Source organism: Ruditapes philippinarum, unplaced genomic scaffold, assembly GCF_026571515.1.
Source record: "Ruditapes philippinarum isolate M1 unplaced genomic scaffold, ASM2657151v2 ctg2015_1_1_1_1, whole genome shotgun sequence".
NCBI classification, from domain to species: Eukaryota; Metazoa; Mollusca; class Bivalvia; order Venerida; family Veneridae; genus Ruditapes; species Ruditapes philippinarum.
The window spans coordinates 327,636-348,589 of NW_026858706.1; the positions used below are offsets into that span (position 1 = coordinate 327,636).

Here is a 20,954-nt window from a genome sequence, read left to right on the forward strand (position 1 = left end):
AAAAAATTGTTCATTTCGCAGACGACTGTGGACGAAAATTCGTCCGAAAATCGTGGTCGAATATTTGCGGGACGAACGCATAAAAATCAGACTGAGGTTTTACAATGTTTTAGTGATCAAGATTTAAAATACGTTCGTTTTCGATCAGTAAAATTGTCAAATGTTCGTCATAAATGTGAAATATATGATGCAGTACACAAGAAAACTGTTTGTGATTGGTTTGGGTTTAGTTTTGATCAAAATCTGGGTGGAAATGATGCGACATTCATCAATATATTTGAAAAATATAGATTTAAACACTTTTGTTTATTCATACATTTCTGTTTTTTCAGGTCTTAAAAGTGATGGATAAAATAAATTATAAATTCCACCCACCCGCCCCAATTATTTCTTGAAACCTGGATGAGAGTATAAAGATTAATTTTCTATGGCCTTATCTATTTAACATAATTTGAGCCGCGTCACGACAAAACCAACACAATGGGTTTGTAACCAGCATGGATCCATGCTGTTCGCTTACAAACTCTATAACAAGTAGAGAAACTGATAGCGAACAGCATGGATCCTGATCAGACTGTGCGGATGCTCAGGCTGGTCTGGATCCATGCTGGTCGCAAACCCATTATGTTGGTTTTGTCGTGACGCGGCTCTTTTTTTCTAAAAATTCATTCAATTTGGGAAATTTAAAAATATGCCCAAAGTATACACTATTAAATATTTGGTATGAAAACGTAGGATCTTTTTAAACACAACTTACTTCTGTTAAAGTTATTCTTATTTTGAATTTTTAAATTTTTAAAAAATCGGGCTTTCTCTTTTTAAAAATTAATTTGTAACAAAAAAAAAAAGGGGTACTTTTAAATTTTAAATTTTTAAATTTTCGTTTGTTTTGATTCTTTGTGTAAATTTCAAGTTCTTTTAACACAAATATTTTGTTGCCCAAGTCACAGAAAAAAAAGGGAAACCCACTAACCCCAGCCTTAAAAAGCCTATATTTTTTCGGGCTTTTAAAAACACTAAGCTTGGGGGTGAGTTACACAAGCATGTAATACTTCCGATCACTGTACCTTTCTTGAGAGCCTATGAATTTTTACTTGAACCTTTCTTGCAATTACAGGAAGCACAATTGCTTATATACTGTGAATGTTCTGACAATGTGTTTACAATGAACAGATCTTTATGCCTATGCACATGTATGTATTCAAAACATCATAAACTCTACAATTCACCATGGTTACATTTGCATTAGTTCTTAAATTTATAATTCATAATTAGCAAAGAGATGCAGAGTTTCAGTCACAGCATTTGGGTAGAAACTTTCAACAAATCAAAAATACCTGAGTAACGTCTTTCAGCAGTCTCTCTTGTTTCGAGCGTCGTGATTCACTGTCTTTGATCTCACGCCTGATGGCACTAAGTTTCTCCGTAGCTTTTATAAGTTCTATACCAGCAACATTAGCTCTCTTCTCAAGCTCTGACGTTTCTTTTACAGTACTTTCTAGTCCTACTGATGCCTTGTCATATTCTCTAACAGTTTCTCTCGCCTGTAGGAAAAAAATAGAATATAGAGGTATCGTTCTTTACAAATCTTATTGCCATGTTATGTTGGAAAGTAATTTTAGTCATATTGACATAAAAACTACATGCATATAATTGGGGATAAGGTGTTTGTCTCTTGACCCACAGATCATAGATTCAAGTCCTACATGAGTCACAACCTAAGGCCTTGTTTCCTCTTATTTTAAAAATCAAAAGATATGTTCAATCTCAATTATCAAGATAATGAAACCAAAAGAGGTAGTAGGACAGAAATCAAAGGTCAATCACTTTAGTTCATGGATGAATGTTCGTTAGAATGAAGTTTCCTTCATTTATTCAATTATCTTTTTTGACTCAAAATCAATAAATTTTCATAAATTTTAAAACAGATTTTTATATCAATCTTATCAATTAGTGATATATAATTTTATACACATTGATTCAAACATTCTTATATACTCTTTAAACATATTCTTAACCATTCTAGTCAGATTTAATATTTGTGACAACAAAACAAAATTCAGCAAAAAATGTTCTTCATTAGAACACCATAACACAAATACTAAAGTAATTTTACTAAACTATTTCTTAATCAGACTGGGGATAATACAGGTTATGCTGACTACACCAGTGACATAGGCCTTTCATTTTATTATAAACCGTAAAACCTAGAGTAAATAGTTACCTCCTCTCTAGCACACTTCAAGTCTGTATTACACTCCTTCAGTAATCTATCAGCCTCGCGTAACTGAGCTTTTCTCTTGGCTAGCGTTTCTTCTAAGCACCGAATCTCATCTTTAATCATCTTTTTACGAGAGTTCTCCATTCTCTCATCAAAACTGTCCTCATCGTCCGGATATACACGCACTTTTCTGAAAATTGAAGTTGTATTTCTCTACACTTTTCCCCCCAGTAACTTGCATAACATAATGTTACGACGCACCAACATAGTAGCAGTCATATGGCCACTTTCTAGCTTAACTGGTGGAGGAAGACATCAGAATGATGCCCCTGCACACATTATTTGAGGCACAAACAGGCATCAGAGTAGAACCAGCTAAATTCCTTATGCTAGCTTCCTCACATGAAAGAATACAATCAATTAGAGACTCTGACGAGATTGGAACCCACAATGGTGAGGAACATGTGGTTTGAAAGCTCTAAAAAAATGTTCAGAGTAGTTTTAATGTTAATATTTTTCTACATATTATAACAAGAATTTGTAACAGAGTTACCAACGTCCCCCGCCCCGGAAGTTTTATATGAAGCATAAAATTGCTATTTCAAAAAATTGAGGTATGGATCTCAGGACATTCAGTCCAAAATTATGATCAATGCTAGATCTGCAAATGTAACAATAAATTTGTTAAAAAAATAAAATGAAACACGGAATTTAAAAATCTATCATGTTAAGCTTTGACCTCTAAGTGTGACCTTGACCTTGGAGGTAGGGGAGCAGGTGTTGTGGCATGACATAACGTCTTATTATTGAGACTATTTGTGCCAAGTATTTTTCAAAATCCCTTTTGAAAGTCTATGAAGAAGTTATAGATTGGACACCAAAATATACCCTATAACAGACTACGTAAATCTTTGACCTCTAAGTGTGACCTTGACCTTGAAGGTAGGGGACACAGATGTTACACATGACATATCATCTAATCATTGTGACTATTTGTGCCAAGTACTTTCAAAAATCCCTTAATCTATGAAAGAAGTAATGGACGAGACAAAAAATATTACCAAATAACAAGACTCTTGTTAACCTTTGACCTCTAAGTGTGACCTTGACCTTAAGAGGGTAGGGGTGCAGGTGTTGTACCTGACATATCGGCTTATTATTGTGACTATTTGTGCCAATTATTCCAAAATCCCTTGTAAACTATGAAAGAAGTTCTAGATTTCGACACAAAATATACCCTATAAACAGACTATGTTAATTTTTCCCTCTAAGTGTGACCTTGACCTTGGAGGTAGGAATGCAGGTGTTGCGCATGACACATCCTCTTATTATAATGACTATTGTGCGAAGTATTTTTCAAAATCCTTTGATCTATGAAAAAGTTATAGACCTGACACAAAAATATACCCTGTAACAGACTATGTAAGTATTTGACCTCCAAGTGTGACCTTGACTTTGGAGGTAGGTGACCGGTTTTTGTGCATGACACATCATCTGATTATTATGAACAATTATGGCAAGTATTTACAAAATCCCTTCATAGATAAGAAAGTTATGGACCGGACACGACATACATGTATACCCTCAAATAGACAATCCAAGTGTGACCTTGACTTTGGAGGTAGGTGACCGGTTTTTGTGCATGACACATCATCTGATTATTATGAACAATTTATTGGCAAGTATTTACAAAATCCCTTCATAGATAAGAAAGTTATGGACCGGACACGACATACATGTATACCCTCAAATAGACAATGTTGACCTTGAATGTGCAAGTACGACCTTGACTCGCAGGTAGGGGTCTGGTTGTTGCGCATGACACATCGTCTTATTATAACAAACATTTGTGCCAAGTCAATTCAAATTCCTTTCATAAATGACAAAGTTATGGACCGGACACGAAATATACCCTGTAACAGACTATGTTAATATTTGACCTCCAAGTGTGACCTTGACCTTGAAGTTAGGTGACTGGTTTTTGCGCATGACACATCGTCTGATTATTGTGAACAATTATGGGCAAGTATTTACAAAATCCCTTCATAGATAAGAAAGTTATGGACTGGACACAACATATACCCTAAAATAGGCAATGTTGACCTTGAATGAGCAAGTGTGACCTTGACCCTGGAGGTAGGGGTCTGGTTGTTGCGCATGACACATCATCTTATTATAATAAACATTTGTGCCAAGTTATTTCAAATTCCTTTCATAAATGACAAAAGTTATGGACCGGACACGAAATATACCCTGTAACAGACTATGTTAATATTTGACCTCCAAGTGTGACCTTGACCTTGAAGGTAGGTGACTGGTTTTTGCGCATGGACACATTGTCTGATTATTGTGAACAATTATGGCAAGTATTTACAAAATCCCTTCATAGATAAGAAAGTTTATGGACCGGACACGACATATACCCTAAAATAGGCAATGTTGACCTTGAATGAGCAAGTGTGACCTTGACCCTGGAGGCAGGGGTCTGGTTGTTGCGCATGACACATCGTCTTATTATAATAAACATTTGTGCCAAGTTATTTCAAATTCCTTTCATAAATGACAAAGTTATGGACCGGACACGAAATATACCCTGTGTAAACAGACTATGTTAATATTTGACCTCCAAGTGTGACCTTGACCTTGAAGGTAGGTGACTGGTTTTTGCGCATAACACATCGTCTGATTATTGTGAACAATTATGGCAAGTATTTACAAAATCCCTTCATAGATAAGAAAGTTATGGACCGGACACGACATATACCCTAAAATAGGCAATGTTGACCTTGAATGAGCAAGTGTGACCTTGACCCTGGAGGTAGGGGTCTGGTTGTTGCGCATGACACATCGTCTTATTATAATAAACATTTGTGCCAAGTTATTTCAAATTCCTTTCATAAATGACAAAGTTATGGACCGGACACGAAAGTGTGACGGATGGACAGACGGACGTACTTAGCAGACGTGTTTGTAGGGTTATTCCTTTGATCTCTTAACCCCACAAGAGCAAATTTTTTTAACCCCATAAGAGCATTTTTAACCACATAATACATGTCTCTACGGAATGAACCCCATACAGAGTGCCTGTACATAAACCTAAACCTCATAATGTAGCTCTCGTCTGCTCGGACAGACGGACGAAGCCTATTTCTATATCCCCCTTTCTTCTTCGAAAAGGCGGGGAACTTTAATATTTTACTATATGACTAGGGCATAGAAGCCATCAAGTATATGTACCTTTTTCTTTTTACATTTTGGTCTCTCATAAATTCTAGTTCCTCTTTGGCAGTCTGCCTCTCAAAATGAAGTTGTTTTTCCTCTGCTTTCAGATTCTTTAAGTTCTTCTGCTGTCTCTCTATAGCCAGGTCCAAACCTTCTAACTCATCTCTTCTCTCCTGTATAATGTAATTAACGGATTAAACTCAATACAGTGTTAGGGCAATAACTCTAGATGCTGATTGGTACACTTTTTATTAATCATCGTATATAAATTGGTGTGAATGGATGAATTACATTTTAAAGTGTATTTCAGTAGGTGAAAAGGCGGGATTTCAGCATTTAATCTTTCAAACACATTGTCTAGTATATACCAGAATATGGTATGCAGTGGGATGCTCCATCACTTTTTTTTGTCTTGCTCAATCAGTCCATGTAAATAGAAAAAAATATCACTGAATATTTTCTTTTTCCATAACTAATATAGGCTTTTTTTTTCAATAAAAATTTTAAGCAAAATATATAACATTCATCACAAACAGCAAGAGAAGACACATTGAGAACAAAATAACAAGATTGCAGTTTTATACTGTAGAAAAAAAATAAATGTTCGATGTGCTTAATCATGTAATGGTCTCTCCCTGCAAGAGCTTTCACTACTAAAGAGACAGAAGGGTGTGGTGGATATGAGAATGACAGTGTCTCTTAATATGCCAGCTAGACAAAGTTTCCTCACACAGAGGAATTCAACATCCCTTGTGAATTTAACACTTAGATTTCACCTGTTGTCCATTTATGCCTTTTAGCATCATTTTGTTGATGAAAGTTGACCATAAAATACGGTAGTTACAAAAAATACTTATATAAACAGTAAATACTGACCAGCAATTCTCCTTTCAGACGTCTTATCAGGTTGTAATCATTTTCATCCTGAATGGCACCTTGAAGTTCCTACAATATGAAAACCAGAAGTGAAAACCAACATTTCAAAAGAGCAGTGACAGGGCATTTGGAAATTCAAAACTGATTAAAGCTGTAACATCAAGCAGAACTTTTGGTTCATTTAATAGTTCAGGATGGGTCATAATACGGATTTTGTGGTAGAGTGGCTGTGATTCCTGTCCCTAACCCTCCTGTGTAAGATGGGTTAGGCCCATTGGGGTAGGAATTTATATGTCATACAGTGGACCTACACATAATTTAAGGCCCAAAGGGTTAGGGACAGGAGCATTACTACACGGTGGCTCTGCAGAGCCACAGATAACTTAAAACACCTATTGTGAGAGTTAAGTGAAAACTGATGTAATTATCAAAACATAAAAAAGTACTTCATCAATCATAACCATACAAACATATGCTTTGACAATTAATTTACCTTTTCATTGGCAATTCTGGCTTTTAATTTCTTCAGTTTTTCTTGAAGTTCTGCAATATAGTCCTCCTGTAAACAAACGGAAAAAATTAATCTATCATTATTAAATTAGAACAGACCCAATTTATAAGTCCTAACAAATAGTTGTTTAGCCCTCAAAATAGGTCAGTCTGTTTGTTTGTCTGACTCTTAAGCTAATTACAACACATATTTGGTCATATCTCTGCTTTGGTGCACCTAACTGGCTTTCCTAGATAACTAACCAGTAATTATAAACTTTCCGGAAGTGACCAGAACTCCTAATTCCACATAACTTTGATTCAGCAATGAAATTGTAATGACCATAAGAGTCAATGTCCAAGGTCAACTGTCACTAGGAAATTTCACTTACAGCCCAATCAGCAACACTTACAACAATGAGAACATTTGAGGTGAAACAATGTCTTCCATCAGGTTAAAATGCCTTATATCATGAACTCCTAAATAATATATCAATAGATGTTGTTTTTTTTAAAAAGCTATAATGCAAAAACTTAAATAATATATAAAATAATTTGCCATTATACAGGGCTAATGTGCACCGTTAAAATTTTATACTGTGTGACATGGATGTTGTTTCAATGAGACATTTATAAACATTTGACTGATAACTATTACATGCTAACAAGATTTGATTTCATGATACATGTATGTGAAGCTGACACTAAATGATGGCTCTTATATTAAGATGATGCATTTTACAACATATTTTTCTATTCAACAAGGAGAAGACATTAATTTTAATAAAAAAAAAAGTTTAAATTTGTTAAAACAACTGCATTCATAAATATCAAATTCTGTAAGGATATACCTATGATATATATACTGTATAAATATAAGCAAGCACACAAATCATTAGAAATATAATATTTCATTAATTGAGATAAGAACATGCCTGTCAGCATGATTTTGTATTAAAAGAGTCAATTTACACAGACAAACAAATAATCTGATCTTAAATAACCAGTGTGAAATCTCATACAATTCAATGACAAGGATAACTACAGGGTATTTTTTTCATAATCGAACAATATCAATTGAATTGAATATTTTATCTTTACTGACACGCAGAAGATGCCATTTAGATTTGTACCTTGGTTTCAAATAATCAAATTACAGAGTTAATCAATTAGAAAACCAAAGATTTGGGGCTAAATAGATGTACCTGTATTGATATAATTGATAATAAAATATCCAAGCTGTGGTCTGATTTAGATAAAAGGGTGTCCAAAAATGAAGAAAAAATCTCTGATGTTAGAGAGGCAGTTGAAGCTCATGATTTTGATATTGAGAAAACAAAGGATGAAGTTCAAAGTTTGAAAAGCGAAAATAGACGCATAAAGGACGAAGTGGTTGACATGCAGGCTAAGGCTATGATGAAAATTTAATTATTGGTGGTATAGCTGAGAAACAGAACGAGACCATGGAACAGACTAAAGAATGTGTGTAATCGAGTATTTCAAGAAGGATTTGAAGATTCCGGATGAGGAAATTGGTGATATAAAAAACTAATTCAGTAAAACGTCTGGGTCCGAAAAAGAATGACAAACCGAGAAATATCCTAGTAGTATTTCAAGAGGTAAAAATGAAAGATTATGTAAAATCATTTAAGGACAATGTAGATTCGAAGGCGTCAGGGAAATATATGCACGATCAATATCCTCAAGAAATAGTAGAGCAGAGAAGAAAAGTTAATACCAATCATGTTGAAAGCTCGGAAAGCAAAGAAAGATGCATTTATAAAAGTACAATAAACTGTTTGTCGACGGGAAATTATACACTAACGGGGAGTTTGGTAAAGTTGCGTAGCAGTTTCATGGGGGTGATGTGAAAATTAGTATTTGGAAACTGTAATGGTCTTTCCGCTGATAAACAAGATAGTGATGAATTTTGCAAATTAATATCAAATCAGGATATTGTTTTTCCTGTTAGAATCTTGGACCAGTAAATATAGTAAAATCAATTTTAGAAGGTTACACAAACTTTAATTTCTACAGGAAATTTCAAAATAGAAGAGCTAAAAGGTGTAGTGGTGGTATAGTCTTATATGTTAAAAACGAATTAGAGCCGGGTATTGAGATAATAAGAAACCACCATGATACTATTATATGGATTAGACTTGATTGCAAACTTTTTTAAATTCGATTCGGATATATATTTTATGTGCAATATATCTATGGGGTGAAGATTCGCCTGCGTACGATGTTGTCAATTGTAATCTTTTTGACTTACTACAGACTGATATTAACGAATTTCAGGCGTTAGGAATGGTTTTTGGTCGGCGGGGATTTTTAATTCCCGTGTAGGCTCGAAACCTGATTATATTGTGAACGATCGTATAACTCGATCATCGATAACGAAGAGTACATACCAGATGAACCTATTCCAAGGACAAATTCTGACAAAGTGTTTAACAATTATGGCATACAACTACTTGATTTATGTAAAGCTACTGGGCTACGCATTTGCAATGGGCGTTTAGATAAGGGTTCCTTCACATATTACGGACACAATGGTTGTTCAACAATTGATTATTTACTGTGTCACCAGGCTAACTTGGGGCGAATTGGTACATTCGGCACAAGTGATTTTACCATGTTTTCAGATCATGCTATGTTACAGTTCAGCATCATCGCACTTATGTATAAAGAACCGGAAGTTGAAAATGAATATAGTCATTCCAGAATAAAGTGGAATTCTCAAAACGGGATGCCTTTAGAAGCAATATTATAGTGTCACTTCCACATTTTAACGCATTTATTTGAAAAATAGAACCGGAAATGATAAAGCACATGTGAATGAAACTGTCACAGGATTTACACGTTTAATAAATAGTGCGTCAGCGCCGTTGTTTGAAACACGTTCAAATCATAACAAGGTGAAACATAAATTTGCACAAAATCGCATTTAAAATCATCAGAATGGTTCGATAATGAATGTGTGAATAAAACGGAGGATATATTTAAAAGCACTAGAAGTTTTCAACTTAGATAAATGTAATGAAAATAGGAATCAGTTATTAACTTTTAAACGGGAATATAAGCGACTCGTAAATCGTAAGAAAACTAGCTTATAAAAGCACGGAAATCAAAGGAGATAGAAGGTTTGCGCAAGAAAAAGCCTCGAGACTTTTGGAAGTACTTTTTGAAAAACGAAGGATGCGCGGAAATTCCTTGTCTACAAGTGATTTCTACCAGTATTTTAAAAACCTGAGTAATGAAATTAATATCACAACTGATGTTGAAAGCGAACGGTTTGCGTCGGAAGACATTAATGCGGATAATCCTATCTTCTCAGAATTAGATAATACTATATCAGAGACAGAAGTTTTAGCGGCTTTGAAAACCTTAAAACGTGGAAAGGCAGGCTCTACTGATAACTTAATCAATGAATTGTTAATTGAATCTGGGGATATATTAATAGGCCATTTAACAGATCTTTTTAATCTCATATTTGATACCGGTGTTTTCCCGGAAAAATGGTCGGAAGGTATAATTATCCCATTATTTAAAAAAGGAAACGAAAATGATGTGAACAATTATCGTGGAATAACATTGATCAGTGTCCTAGCAAAGCTGATTTACATCTGTGTTAAATAAGCGTTTAACTCGAATGGTGTGAAAAAAATAATATTATTTCCGACGCTCAGTTTGGATTTAAAAAAGGTTTTTCCACAGTCGATGCTATATTTTGTTTAAACGGATTAATAGAGAAAAATTTCTTGGAAATGGCTCTCGTTTGTATGCTGCGTTCATTGATATGAGCAAATGTTTCGACAGCGTTTATAGGAACGCGTTATGGTACAAAATGTTTAACCTTGGAATTTCTGGAAAAATGTTACGTGTAGTGAGGTCGATGTATGAGCACGTGAAAAGTCAAGTACGTCACTGTAATACGTTTTCTGAATTCATTGAAGTAGCGTAGGCCTAAAGCAAGGAGAAATATGTTCGCCTTTGCTGTGGTCAATTTTCATCGAAGATTTAGAATTGTATTTAGGTTCAAATATTGATAGTAGTGTAAATATAGCAGACTTGACACTTATATTGCTTTTATACGCTGATGATATGATTCTACTGTCTGAAACAGTGCAGGGTTTGCAGTCACATTTAGACAATCTACGAATTTACTGTGATCGTTGGGGTTTAAAGGTTAATGAAGAGAAAACAAAAATAATGGTAGTTTTAGACGAAGAGGTGCGTTGAGAGACGATGAGAAATGGGAGTATAACGGGGAAAACGTTGGATATTGTAGATACATTTAATTATTCTTGGAACTGTATTGTGGTTCAAATGGAAATTTTAACTGTAATCAACAATTGTTAATTGGTAAAGCAATGAAAGCTATGAATTTGTTTAAACTATAATATCAGTGAATTTGATTTTACTCTTAAAGTTCAATGTCAGCTGTTTGACTCATTTGTAACATCTATATTAAGTTATGCAGCAGAAGTGTGGGTAATTCAAAAGCTAAAGAAATTGAACGAGTGCAGTTAAAGTTTTGTAAAAGACTTCTTAATGTTAAAATGTCAGTAAGTAATGTGTCTGTATATGGAGAGCTAGGGCGCTATCCGCTTTTTATATAAATCGTTTTGTTAAGATATTCAAGTTTCTGGATAAAAGTTTTAAATTCCGATAATTGTATCGTTAAAAACGTTTATATTAAGGGAGCTGCTTAATGATGGCTATTCATGGTAAAAAGAACTGGGCATATAAGTTAAAAGTTTTATTAGAAAACTATGGATATGGATATTCTTTGGGAAATACAGGACAGTATTATTGACGGTTAAAAGTTTGATTCCGTGTTTTAAACAAAGAGTGATTGACTGTTTTCTTCAGGAATGGAGAAGTGATATCGATAGCAAACCTGTATTATTGGGTATATAAACATGTTAAAGAGAATTTCGAATATGAACCTTATTTAGACTTGTTGACAAAAATCACAGAGGACTTTTCATAACAAGAATGAGAACATCTGCGCACTGTTTACGCATAGAAACCGGACGTTATGGGAAATAATAGAATAGACAGAGAATATAGACTGTGTCAAATTTGTGAAAATGGCGAGATAGAGGACGAATATCACTTTATGCTTAAATGTGCGAGATACAGAGTCATTAGAAAACGATATATTAAATGAATACTCTTTTTCACTACGACCAAGTATGTTTAAGCTAATTGAACTGCTAAAGATCTGTGAATCACAAGACAGATGACAAATTTTGGTGATGTTCATCAAATGTGCACTTAAAATTCGAGAAAACATGCTACGACAAAATGACTTTTTCATAAACTGCTCTATATTAAAATTTATTGCCGACTTGTTTAATGAGTTAATTAATTTGCTTGTCAACACATACCTTCATTTACGTAAATAATATTAATATTCATATTAATTTTATTATTTATTTGACATGACCTTTATATGTAATGCATGTATAGATGATAAACTATGTTTAAATCTAAAATCTAATAAACAATATGTTCAATATGTTCTATAAAAGAAATAGATAATAAATTATAGATGTATAAAGAGACGCCTTGCCTTAAGCCTTACCCATTAAATGTTCAATAAAATCTTTGATAACAAAACCAAATTTTATGATATAATTAAGGTATTTAGACAACTAATATATCAACTAGCCTAAGGAGTTAATTTTAAAACTTGTCTATAATAAGCTTACTTCTTTATTAGATTGATCTATTGTCGAACAGATAATGATTTTTACCTTATTTAATATAGTTGACACACTGCATAATTTATTCTTAATCAAATTAGTTTATTAGAAAGTGTGCATTACTTCTAACTTCATTGGCCTACAAGCAAAACCTCTTAGGATTTGTTTGTTTGTTTTATTTTACGCCTTTTTCCAACAGTATTTCAGTCATATAGGCGGGTAGTTTCCTTATTATCATTCCTGGAGAGTTACACCAGTACTAGACTACCTTACTCCGCGCTTAACTACCAAAGTATCTCCCGGGGATCGAACCCATGCCAGAGAGGTAACAGGATTAGAAGTCATCGACTCTAACCCCTCGACCACGGAGGCAGTATTACCTCTTAGGATATTATGTTCATAGCTAATTAGCGCTAGGGGTTTATGAAACATAATATATTCATCAATTAATGTATGGGCCTTGTTCAATCTTTAATTTCAGATAATATCTGTAGAGAATTAAAGATAAAGAAAATTAAAGATAAAATCTTACTTGAACTAATGATTATAGAGGGCATCTGTACATGATTGTACATAGCAGAATTTTATCTTGCATGGAGATTGAAATGTAACCCCATGGTATCAAATATTTTTGACCAAGTGTTAAATATATCCAATGTGTTGATTTTATTTTGATATATTGTTTTCAATAAGACTTTCAGATATTAGGCAATATTTACATAAAACTTGAAACCCTGAGTATTATAGTTTAGTTCAAGTGTATAGGTAAACATATAGCTGTAATTTTAACATTCTATATCTGCTGAACATCAATTTGTTTCTATATTTTTTTCCATTTTTTTCCAATTCAATGAAATAAAACACTTATAAATCATTGTAAGATAGCATACAGGTTTGTACAGGTTTGTGTGACAATGTAGATATTTTTGAAAGGGTCATAATATTTACAATGTCCAGATCTATCTAATGACTGTATTGACAATGTTTTTTAAAACTTTAATCTCCTCCATATGAACTTTGAAAAATCAACAGAAAGCTACTTATTGGGTTATTATACATAGATATTATACAAACATTTTAAACATAAGTGGTCAGTAATGGTCAATTAGTAAGACAGACACATCAGAATCATGATGTCCTGAATTCAAGTGCTATCAAAGCAACCATTAAGTGCTAATTTCCTCGAGCAGGAAACTTACCTTGTATTGCTCTACTTCAGCATGAACGAGGTGTACAAGAGAAGTTGGCACAATGTAGAGCAATATTGTTAATATTGTCACTAACATAATGAAAAACTTCTCATAGAGATTTATAGATAGAAGCTATTAATTAATGCCTAGTTTTAAAACTAATAAGGCAGTGAAAATTTACTTAGCATGGAGCTATAAAAAAAGGAATTGAAGTCTACTATTAGTTTAATTCATACCAAGAGGCAAAAAAAAGGAAATATTCTCAAGTAAACTTTGTTTCAAATGACATCCAAACCAACAGGCAAGAATCTGACGAGTGATAGTAAACCTAGCAGCTTTCTTCTCCTCTCCATCAATTTAAGACATCTTTATGAAAACATAGTTTTATTGAGGTCAACAGACTTGTATCTAATTAATCAGTACTATATAATGAAAGTGCCAATGCTAAACTCTTAAGAATATTGTAGCATTAAAATATGCCACTTTAACACTAAACATGCTATAACACTACTAATTAACCTGAAGGGATTAGACTTGTTACAAGTATACAGCCAGACCAGCGTGCATATCTGTGACTCTATACGGTTCTTAACTCAATTTTTCTATTTTCTTATTGAAATCCTTTAAACTTTGAATGGACTGTTCCAAATTCATAGCTGGACAAATCCATTACAAAATTTCAACATATCAATGGTAAAGTATAAACAGTAAAGCAGTTGAGCTAATATTTACCAAATCATGGTGTTCTGGGACATTACAGAATAGGTAAGTGTCATCACCAGCACCGGCAGCTGGCTGTGCCATTCTTCTAGGTGACTGATCTCTACCTACAGCACCTATAAATATATGAAAATATCATCATTTATACTGGGTTTTCTTTATATTTGCTATTATACTACTTCACCATATATATTTCAATGGAAAGAACTACATCAAAGAAAATTGAATCTATGGTGGAATTCAAACCAACAGAGGAAAGGGGCAATAGTTTGAGCAACATCTAAATCCACTTCACTTATCATTGTTTGATATTAACAGAAAAACAAAATTATCAATGTAGTGCTATTTTTGTTATAATGGTCAGTTTAATTGTTCTTGTATGGCTGTTTACACTATTCATTTTACATTGATAGTGATAAAAGATTGAAACCTAATATTTGTATACTTTCAAGTCCATTTCCTGACAGTGAACCAGCACTGGTGTCATATGAAGAGACTAGGCTGTGCATTGCCAGGCAAGATGCCAGATACAGAAGATTGTAATTGTGATACAAACAAATCAGTTTACAAAAACCTGTATATTGACAACAGTATAAAATAATGAAATAGTTATAAATTTTGTTGTCATCAGTCTTGCTGTCAATTACTATGAAAGACATGACCTGCAGACTGTAATATATAATACAAATTTATAAAAATATAAAAGCAAGACTTGAATCCTAAATTACAGCCTATTCCTCGTGCATGGCTGAATTCCCATGTTGTAGATCTATGTACATATAGAACTTATAATGATGTAATATTATAATGTATTAAATCATTCTGATGTATTGTATTTATCTCAACACATTTATTTTTAAATTATTTAATGTATTTATATTATCATATTATTTATTGTTTAGACAAACTCTAAAATCTAATCCATTTTGATAATTTTATAATGTTTTATTTCATAATTCAATCATTCTCATCATAAATAGACCAAATTTCCCCGCTTTGGGTAAAATTAGTATCAAAAAAAAATCATATTACCATTTTATTTTTAAAAACTGGTTGAAAATAAAGTTTTTTAATAGTAAGATTTAACAAATAATTACTGTTAGAATAAAATTTCAAAAGTTTGCAAATCTGGCAATACAAGGGCATGCTAATATCTGCATCCGAATTTCATTTAAACAAACCAACAAGAGTTTGATGGTTAAATGAAATGTGGTTAAAACCCGAGAATGGCTCATACCATATATACATTTTCTTTGTAGAGAGGCAGACACTTTAACCACTTAAAGCTACAATCATGTAATACCCTCCTATATAATTATATTGAATTAAATAGATTATGACCTTGAAAAGAATAGATCAAAAGCAGTATAAGTGGATGATGAAGGTTTGTGTATAAGTTTATTTCAAATAGAACTAAATTGGAGGAAAATAAAACAAAAAATTTCTTACCTTGTCAATGCTATGTTTGCATTTAGAATTTACTTTTTAATATTCCTATGTACAAAACGTCAGTTAAGATACATTATAAAATCCCAGTAAGTTGCATGAATATCTTTTCACTTTATTAAACATTATCACCATGTAAAAATAATTTTAATCTGCTAATCACTAAACTTTTTCTTCATTAACTAATTCATTAAGGCAGAAATAAAGATGGCGACTTCTTTATATCAGTTATATTAACATCCTATAATCTAAAATATTCCATTTTGTATAAAAAAAACCCAAAAAACTCAAACACTTATGTTCCCCTCAGTACAACATTTATCCATAATTTTTTTTTTTAAGATATAAACAAGTTTTTACAACTTTTTCTTCACAAATATTTAAGAATTTACAAACTCAAAACCGGGGAAACAAACAGATTTTGAATGTTATCAACACCAGTTTGAGTTATAACAATACTTTAAGATTGTTTAAAATTTATGTTTGGATTTCAATATCTCAATTGACTAGCAAACAAAATCAGCAAGTTATTCAAACATACGATATTAATCCAAGCAATCAGACTACACACTATACACACACATTTCTTTCACATTCAATATATTATTCCGCTGCTTCAACAGGCAATATTTCAAACTCTGATAGTAAGAAAAAAAATGTATAGTAAATTCTATAGTGTAACTACAGAATATGCCAAGATAACCTTTTCATGTCACATTTCAATGGCTATTCATTCTGTTTTTTTATAAACATTGAATATTTAAACTCAAATACCCATATAAAAAGATCAATTCATAGATGTTTAATAGTATCGGAATAATAATCCTAATATAATACCAACATAATACAGTCGGCCCGCTTAATGTGGTCATGTGACCAAATCATGTTTTGACATGTTTTTTTATACCTCTATTTAGGTATATTAGTTATATACAGGTTATTTTAATTGCAGTAACATTTGACCTTTCAGTTATAAATTTATTCCCCGCCATATGGTTATAACAGATGATCTGGATTATGTTTTAACACATTTTTTTAAAGGCGTTAATCACACTAATTTGTTTGTTACCTATAATAGATTAGCACCTATACTATATGCAATTATTATATAACAATAGCTTGCGAACTTGACAGATGCATTCTTTCTTATTTCATCTTCAAAAAAAAAAAAAAAAAAATAAATAAAAAAATTAAAGAATATTTTAACAACTATTTCTAAAATACATTTAGTTATGGAAGAACTGTACAAAAATTATTGTAATCTTTAGGTATAATTAAACATTTAAATGCAAACATCTTGTCATAACACCAGAATAATATCATACAACCATATAAGTTAGATAGATAAATTTCTACAATTTATTATGATGATATTTTTTATAAGGGAAACACAAGTGATGTAAATTTCAAATAGTAAAATTTAAAACTAAAAAAGATTAACTGATTAGGACACATATTACAGAAAATTACGTAAAAGATAATAAAGAAATGGACCTAGAATTACATTGAAAATTAATATTTAGTGTGATTTTTAGCCTAAAAATAGATAAAACAATTCTTAGTTTTAGGTCAATTTGCAATAAAATTGGTTACTCTGGTAAAAACAGAATGAGAGATTATGATCTCAAATTTTGCACCTAAGATTTCTTTACAGATCTCCATTAAACTGAGTAAAAATCTCTAAAATAATATTTCCAGCCCCTAAAAACCTCAGTGTAGTCCTAACAAATAAATCAATGGATTCTCTAAGTGTATAACATCAAATAAAATACATACATGTGCCGTGTCATGACAAAACCAACGTAATGCGTTTGCGACCAGCATGGATCCAGAACAGCCTGCGCGTCCGCGCAGTCTGATCAGGATCCATGCTGTTCGTTATCAGTTTCTCCACTTGTAAAAGGGTTTGTAAGTAGAGAAACTGATAGCGAACAGCATGGATTCTGATCAGACTGCATGGACGCGCAGGCTGGTTTGGATCCATGCTAGTAGCAAACGCATAACATTGGTTTTGTTGTGATGCGGCTCATATGTATATATCTACACTGTGCAACCTATGCAAATCAACACCCTTTGAAGGAACAGAATATTTAGCTTACAGTCGTTGAGAGACGTTGCTGACTAGAGATGAAAAATTTAATGTGAAGTCTAAAATACTGTTGTTGTAAAGAGGTTTTTGTGCTATAGAGAGCAACAGTTAAAATTTCTTATACTTTGTTTATGAATGAAAAGGAATATTAAAATTAAACAAGACCCCCCCCCCCCCCCCCCCCCCCCAAAAAAAAAAAAAAAAAAAAAAAACCAACCAAAAAAAAAACCCACAAAGCAATCAAATATCAAAAATTATATAAGGCAACAACAATATTTATGTAAATATTAAGAGGTAACTTACGTATAGGACTTGGCATATGAACACCAGCTCCCCCTGTTCGAGGCATACTGTGACCAGCTATAGGTGTACCCTGTGCAAGTGGTTCCATCGGTAAGAACCGTACATTATGATCAGGTGATCTATCTCTACTGTACCCTGTTCCCTGTGGTGGAATAGGCGGACCTCCACCACCATCTCCTCCTCCACCCCTGTTGTAATACACTCTTCCAGTTGGACGGCTTGGAGATGTTGGGTAGGCAGGTAGGAAAACACGATCCGAGTTATAAGCAAGTGTTTGTGCGGGAGCTGTAAAGGCTGACCCACCAACCTGCACTCCTGGGGTCTGACCAAGTACCACAGCTGGTCCATTAGGATGTGTTGGTAATGGAGCAAATCCAGTCTGGTTGCCAGCATGTCCAGGTGTTTGTGTGGAACCGAATCCTTGCGGTTGTGTAGAACCATAAGCTGGTGCCTGGTTCCCTGTAAATCCTGATGCTGCTGAACTCTGAGGAGGAACACTGGTACCAGCACCTTGAAACTGACGAGGAGGGGGTGGTATTGTGTATCCAGGAGGAATCATATATCCTTGTGGAGCTGTGCCAGCTGGACCACTTGTGGGCTGGATACCTGGATGCTTCAATATGCTTGGCTGTGGCATTCCAGAAGAAACCAAGGGTTGACCTAATGACCCTTGACCTAGTGGTTGACCTATAGGTTGTCCTCTTGTTGGTGAAAGATTTGAAGACTGGTAAGCACTTGGTGCAATACCTGACTGAGGTCCAAGTGGGATCTGCTGAGGTCCCATATTGGAAGGGACCATAACTCCAGGTCCTGCCATCTGACCACCTGAGTAGCCTCCCATTTGACCTAAAGATGGAGCCACCATACTACCTGGTTGCATTACGCCCTCTGGAGTAGAGAAAGTGTTGACAGGTCCACTAGACATCTGAGGATGGTAAGCTTCTGGTCTCTGCAAGGGTTCAAACCCAATCTTTCTGTCAGTCTCTCTAGACCGATCCCTACCACCTTCTCTTCCTCTACTGCTCTCCCTTTCATGACCTCTTGTGCTACCTCTTTCTTTATCTCTCCCCCTCTCTTTACGACGACTACGACTGCTGCGTCCACTTCGACTCCTCTCTGAGTGACCATCACCTTCAGCATCTGCACCTTGAGTGTTGCAGAGAAAAACAAGGTGTTACCATAAAAAACACACCAAACAAATCATCCACCCAAGTGCATGCAGTGTGAATTTTACAAAACAATCAATTTAGCCTAATGATTAAGCACAAAAAATCTAGCAAAAACATTTTTGAGACTAGTAAGACATGTCTTAAGTTTGAAAGTCAATTTTATATTTTCATGAAAATTGAAAAAAATTTTTGTTCTTAATTTTAATTTACAAATACATAATAATTATAACAATTATATAAAAGTCTTATTTTATCCTTTTTCTTCCAAATTTTGAATAATTTGCAAATATGTTAATGTGTTCTTAATGAAATATATATTTAAATGCTTTGGAAATTGAATTATTAAAAAAAACATATATACATTCATTCTTGCTTTTTACTGCTCTGTATAATAATTATTAGTTCACATTAATTGCAATACCTATAGTACACCACTCAAATATGTGTATAATTATGCTAACAAAAACTGTCATATTTTTGTATTACCTTTAACATAATATGATATTTGTAAAATATTCACAATAAAATTATTAACAAACAACTTCTCTCAAGGAAACAGCAAACATTAATACAAGATCCGGTGCACTCATAAGATATTACCCAAACCTATAGATGCTCCTTATTTGCTATCTCCAAATATTGTGCAGAACTCAAAAGGATGTTTCTAACACTTACCTCTGTCAGAATAACGCTTCCCTGCTGACTGGCTTGGCCGTGATCTCCCAGCAGGCTGGCCACCAGGTGGAGTTCGAGCTTCCCGTTGGTCAGTGGCACCATGAGATGCACCTGGTATTGGGGATCCAGCACCATGTGGGCTTCCACCACTGCCCACACCAACCCCAACCCCCACACCTGTCCCCATGCTTCTTCCAAAACCAGGTGGGGCATAATTGGTACCCTGAAAAAAAATTGTACTATGAGCTAGATATTTATTGTAAATATAGTTATCTCCCTTGACATAACATTTGCAGATTTACCTGGTCATGAAATAAGAGAGTTGGACTAGTAAATAACTATTTATAACACATAAATAAAATATTTAAGCCATCATATACTTTACCTTATGAGATTTATACTCAACATCACTAATTCCGCGTCATCAATTATTTCACAGTAATGGCATATTTTCATGTGACCAGTGTTTAAATTGGTCAGAATTGACATACACCTAAACAACAAAGATTTTGTGCAAAATATTTTTTACGTAAAACAGAACAAAATTTTACAAATTTTTGCAAAAAGCAACAATAGTCCATTCAATTTTTGCATACGTCTGAAAAAATCATCATTTTCTAAATGTTCTTATTTGTTGAAAAAATAAATTTTGAGTTACAAAGTAAAAATAGTTTTAATATTTAAAATCAAGCAAAACAACATGTAGAACTTTTAGCTGAAACATGAAAAACCTGAAGTGTAACACCATTTCCATGATTTAAATGATGACATAACTGTTTTCAAAATGCCAATATGGGGATGTCGGGTCATTTAAATATTTTTCGAAAAAATGTTTTACCG

The 20,954-nt window shown here is 33.5% G+C and overlaps 1 protein-coding gene across 1 annotated transcript in view; it reads right to left on the reverse strand.

Moving 5' to 3' along the window:
- Positions 1-20,357, reverse strand: part of LOC132754008 (centriolin-like) — a 62,613-nt gene extending 42,256 nt beyond the window's left edge. Inside the window, exons 1-8 of the mRNA XM_060744597.1 lie at positions 20,115-20,357; positions 18,271-19,416; positions 14,445-14,548; positions 6,813-6,878; positions 6,320-6,388; positions 5,459-5,616; positions 2,225-2,411; positions 1,323-1,544 (exon numbers count right to left, since the gene is read on the reverse strand). Of these exons, the coding sequence (XP_060600580.1) occupies positions 1,323-1,544; positions 2,225-2,411; positions 5,459-5,616; positions 6,320-6,388; positions 6,813-6,878; positions 14,445-14,548; positions 18,271-19,416; positions 20,115-20,301 (2,139 nt within the window). The 5' untranslated portion in view covers positions 20,302-20,357. The remainder of the gene's footprint in view (positions 1-1,322; positions 1,545-2,224; positions 2,412-5,458; positions 5,617-6,319; positions 6,389-6,812; positions 6,879-14,444; positions 14,549-18,270; positions 19,417-20,114) is intronic.
- Positions 20,358-20,954: the final 597 nt, after the last annotated feature.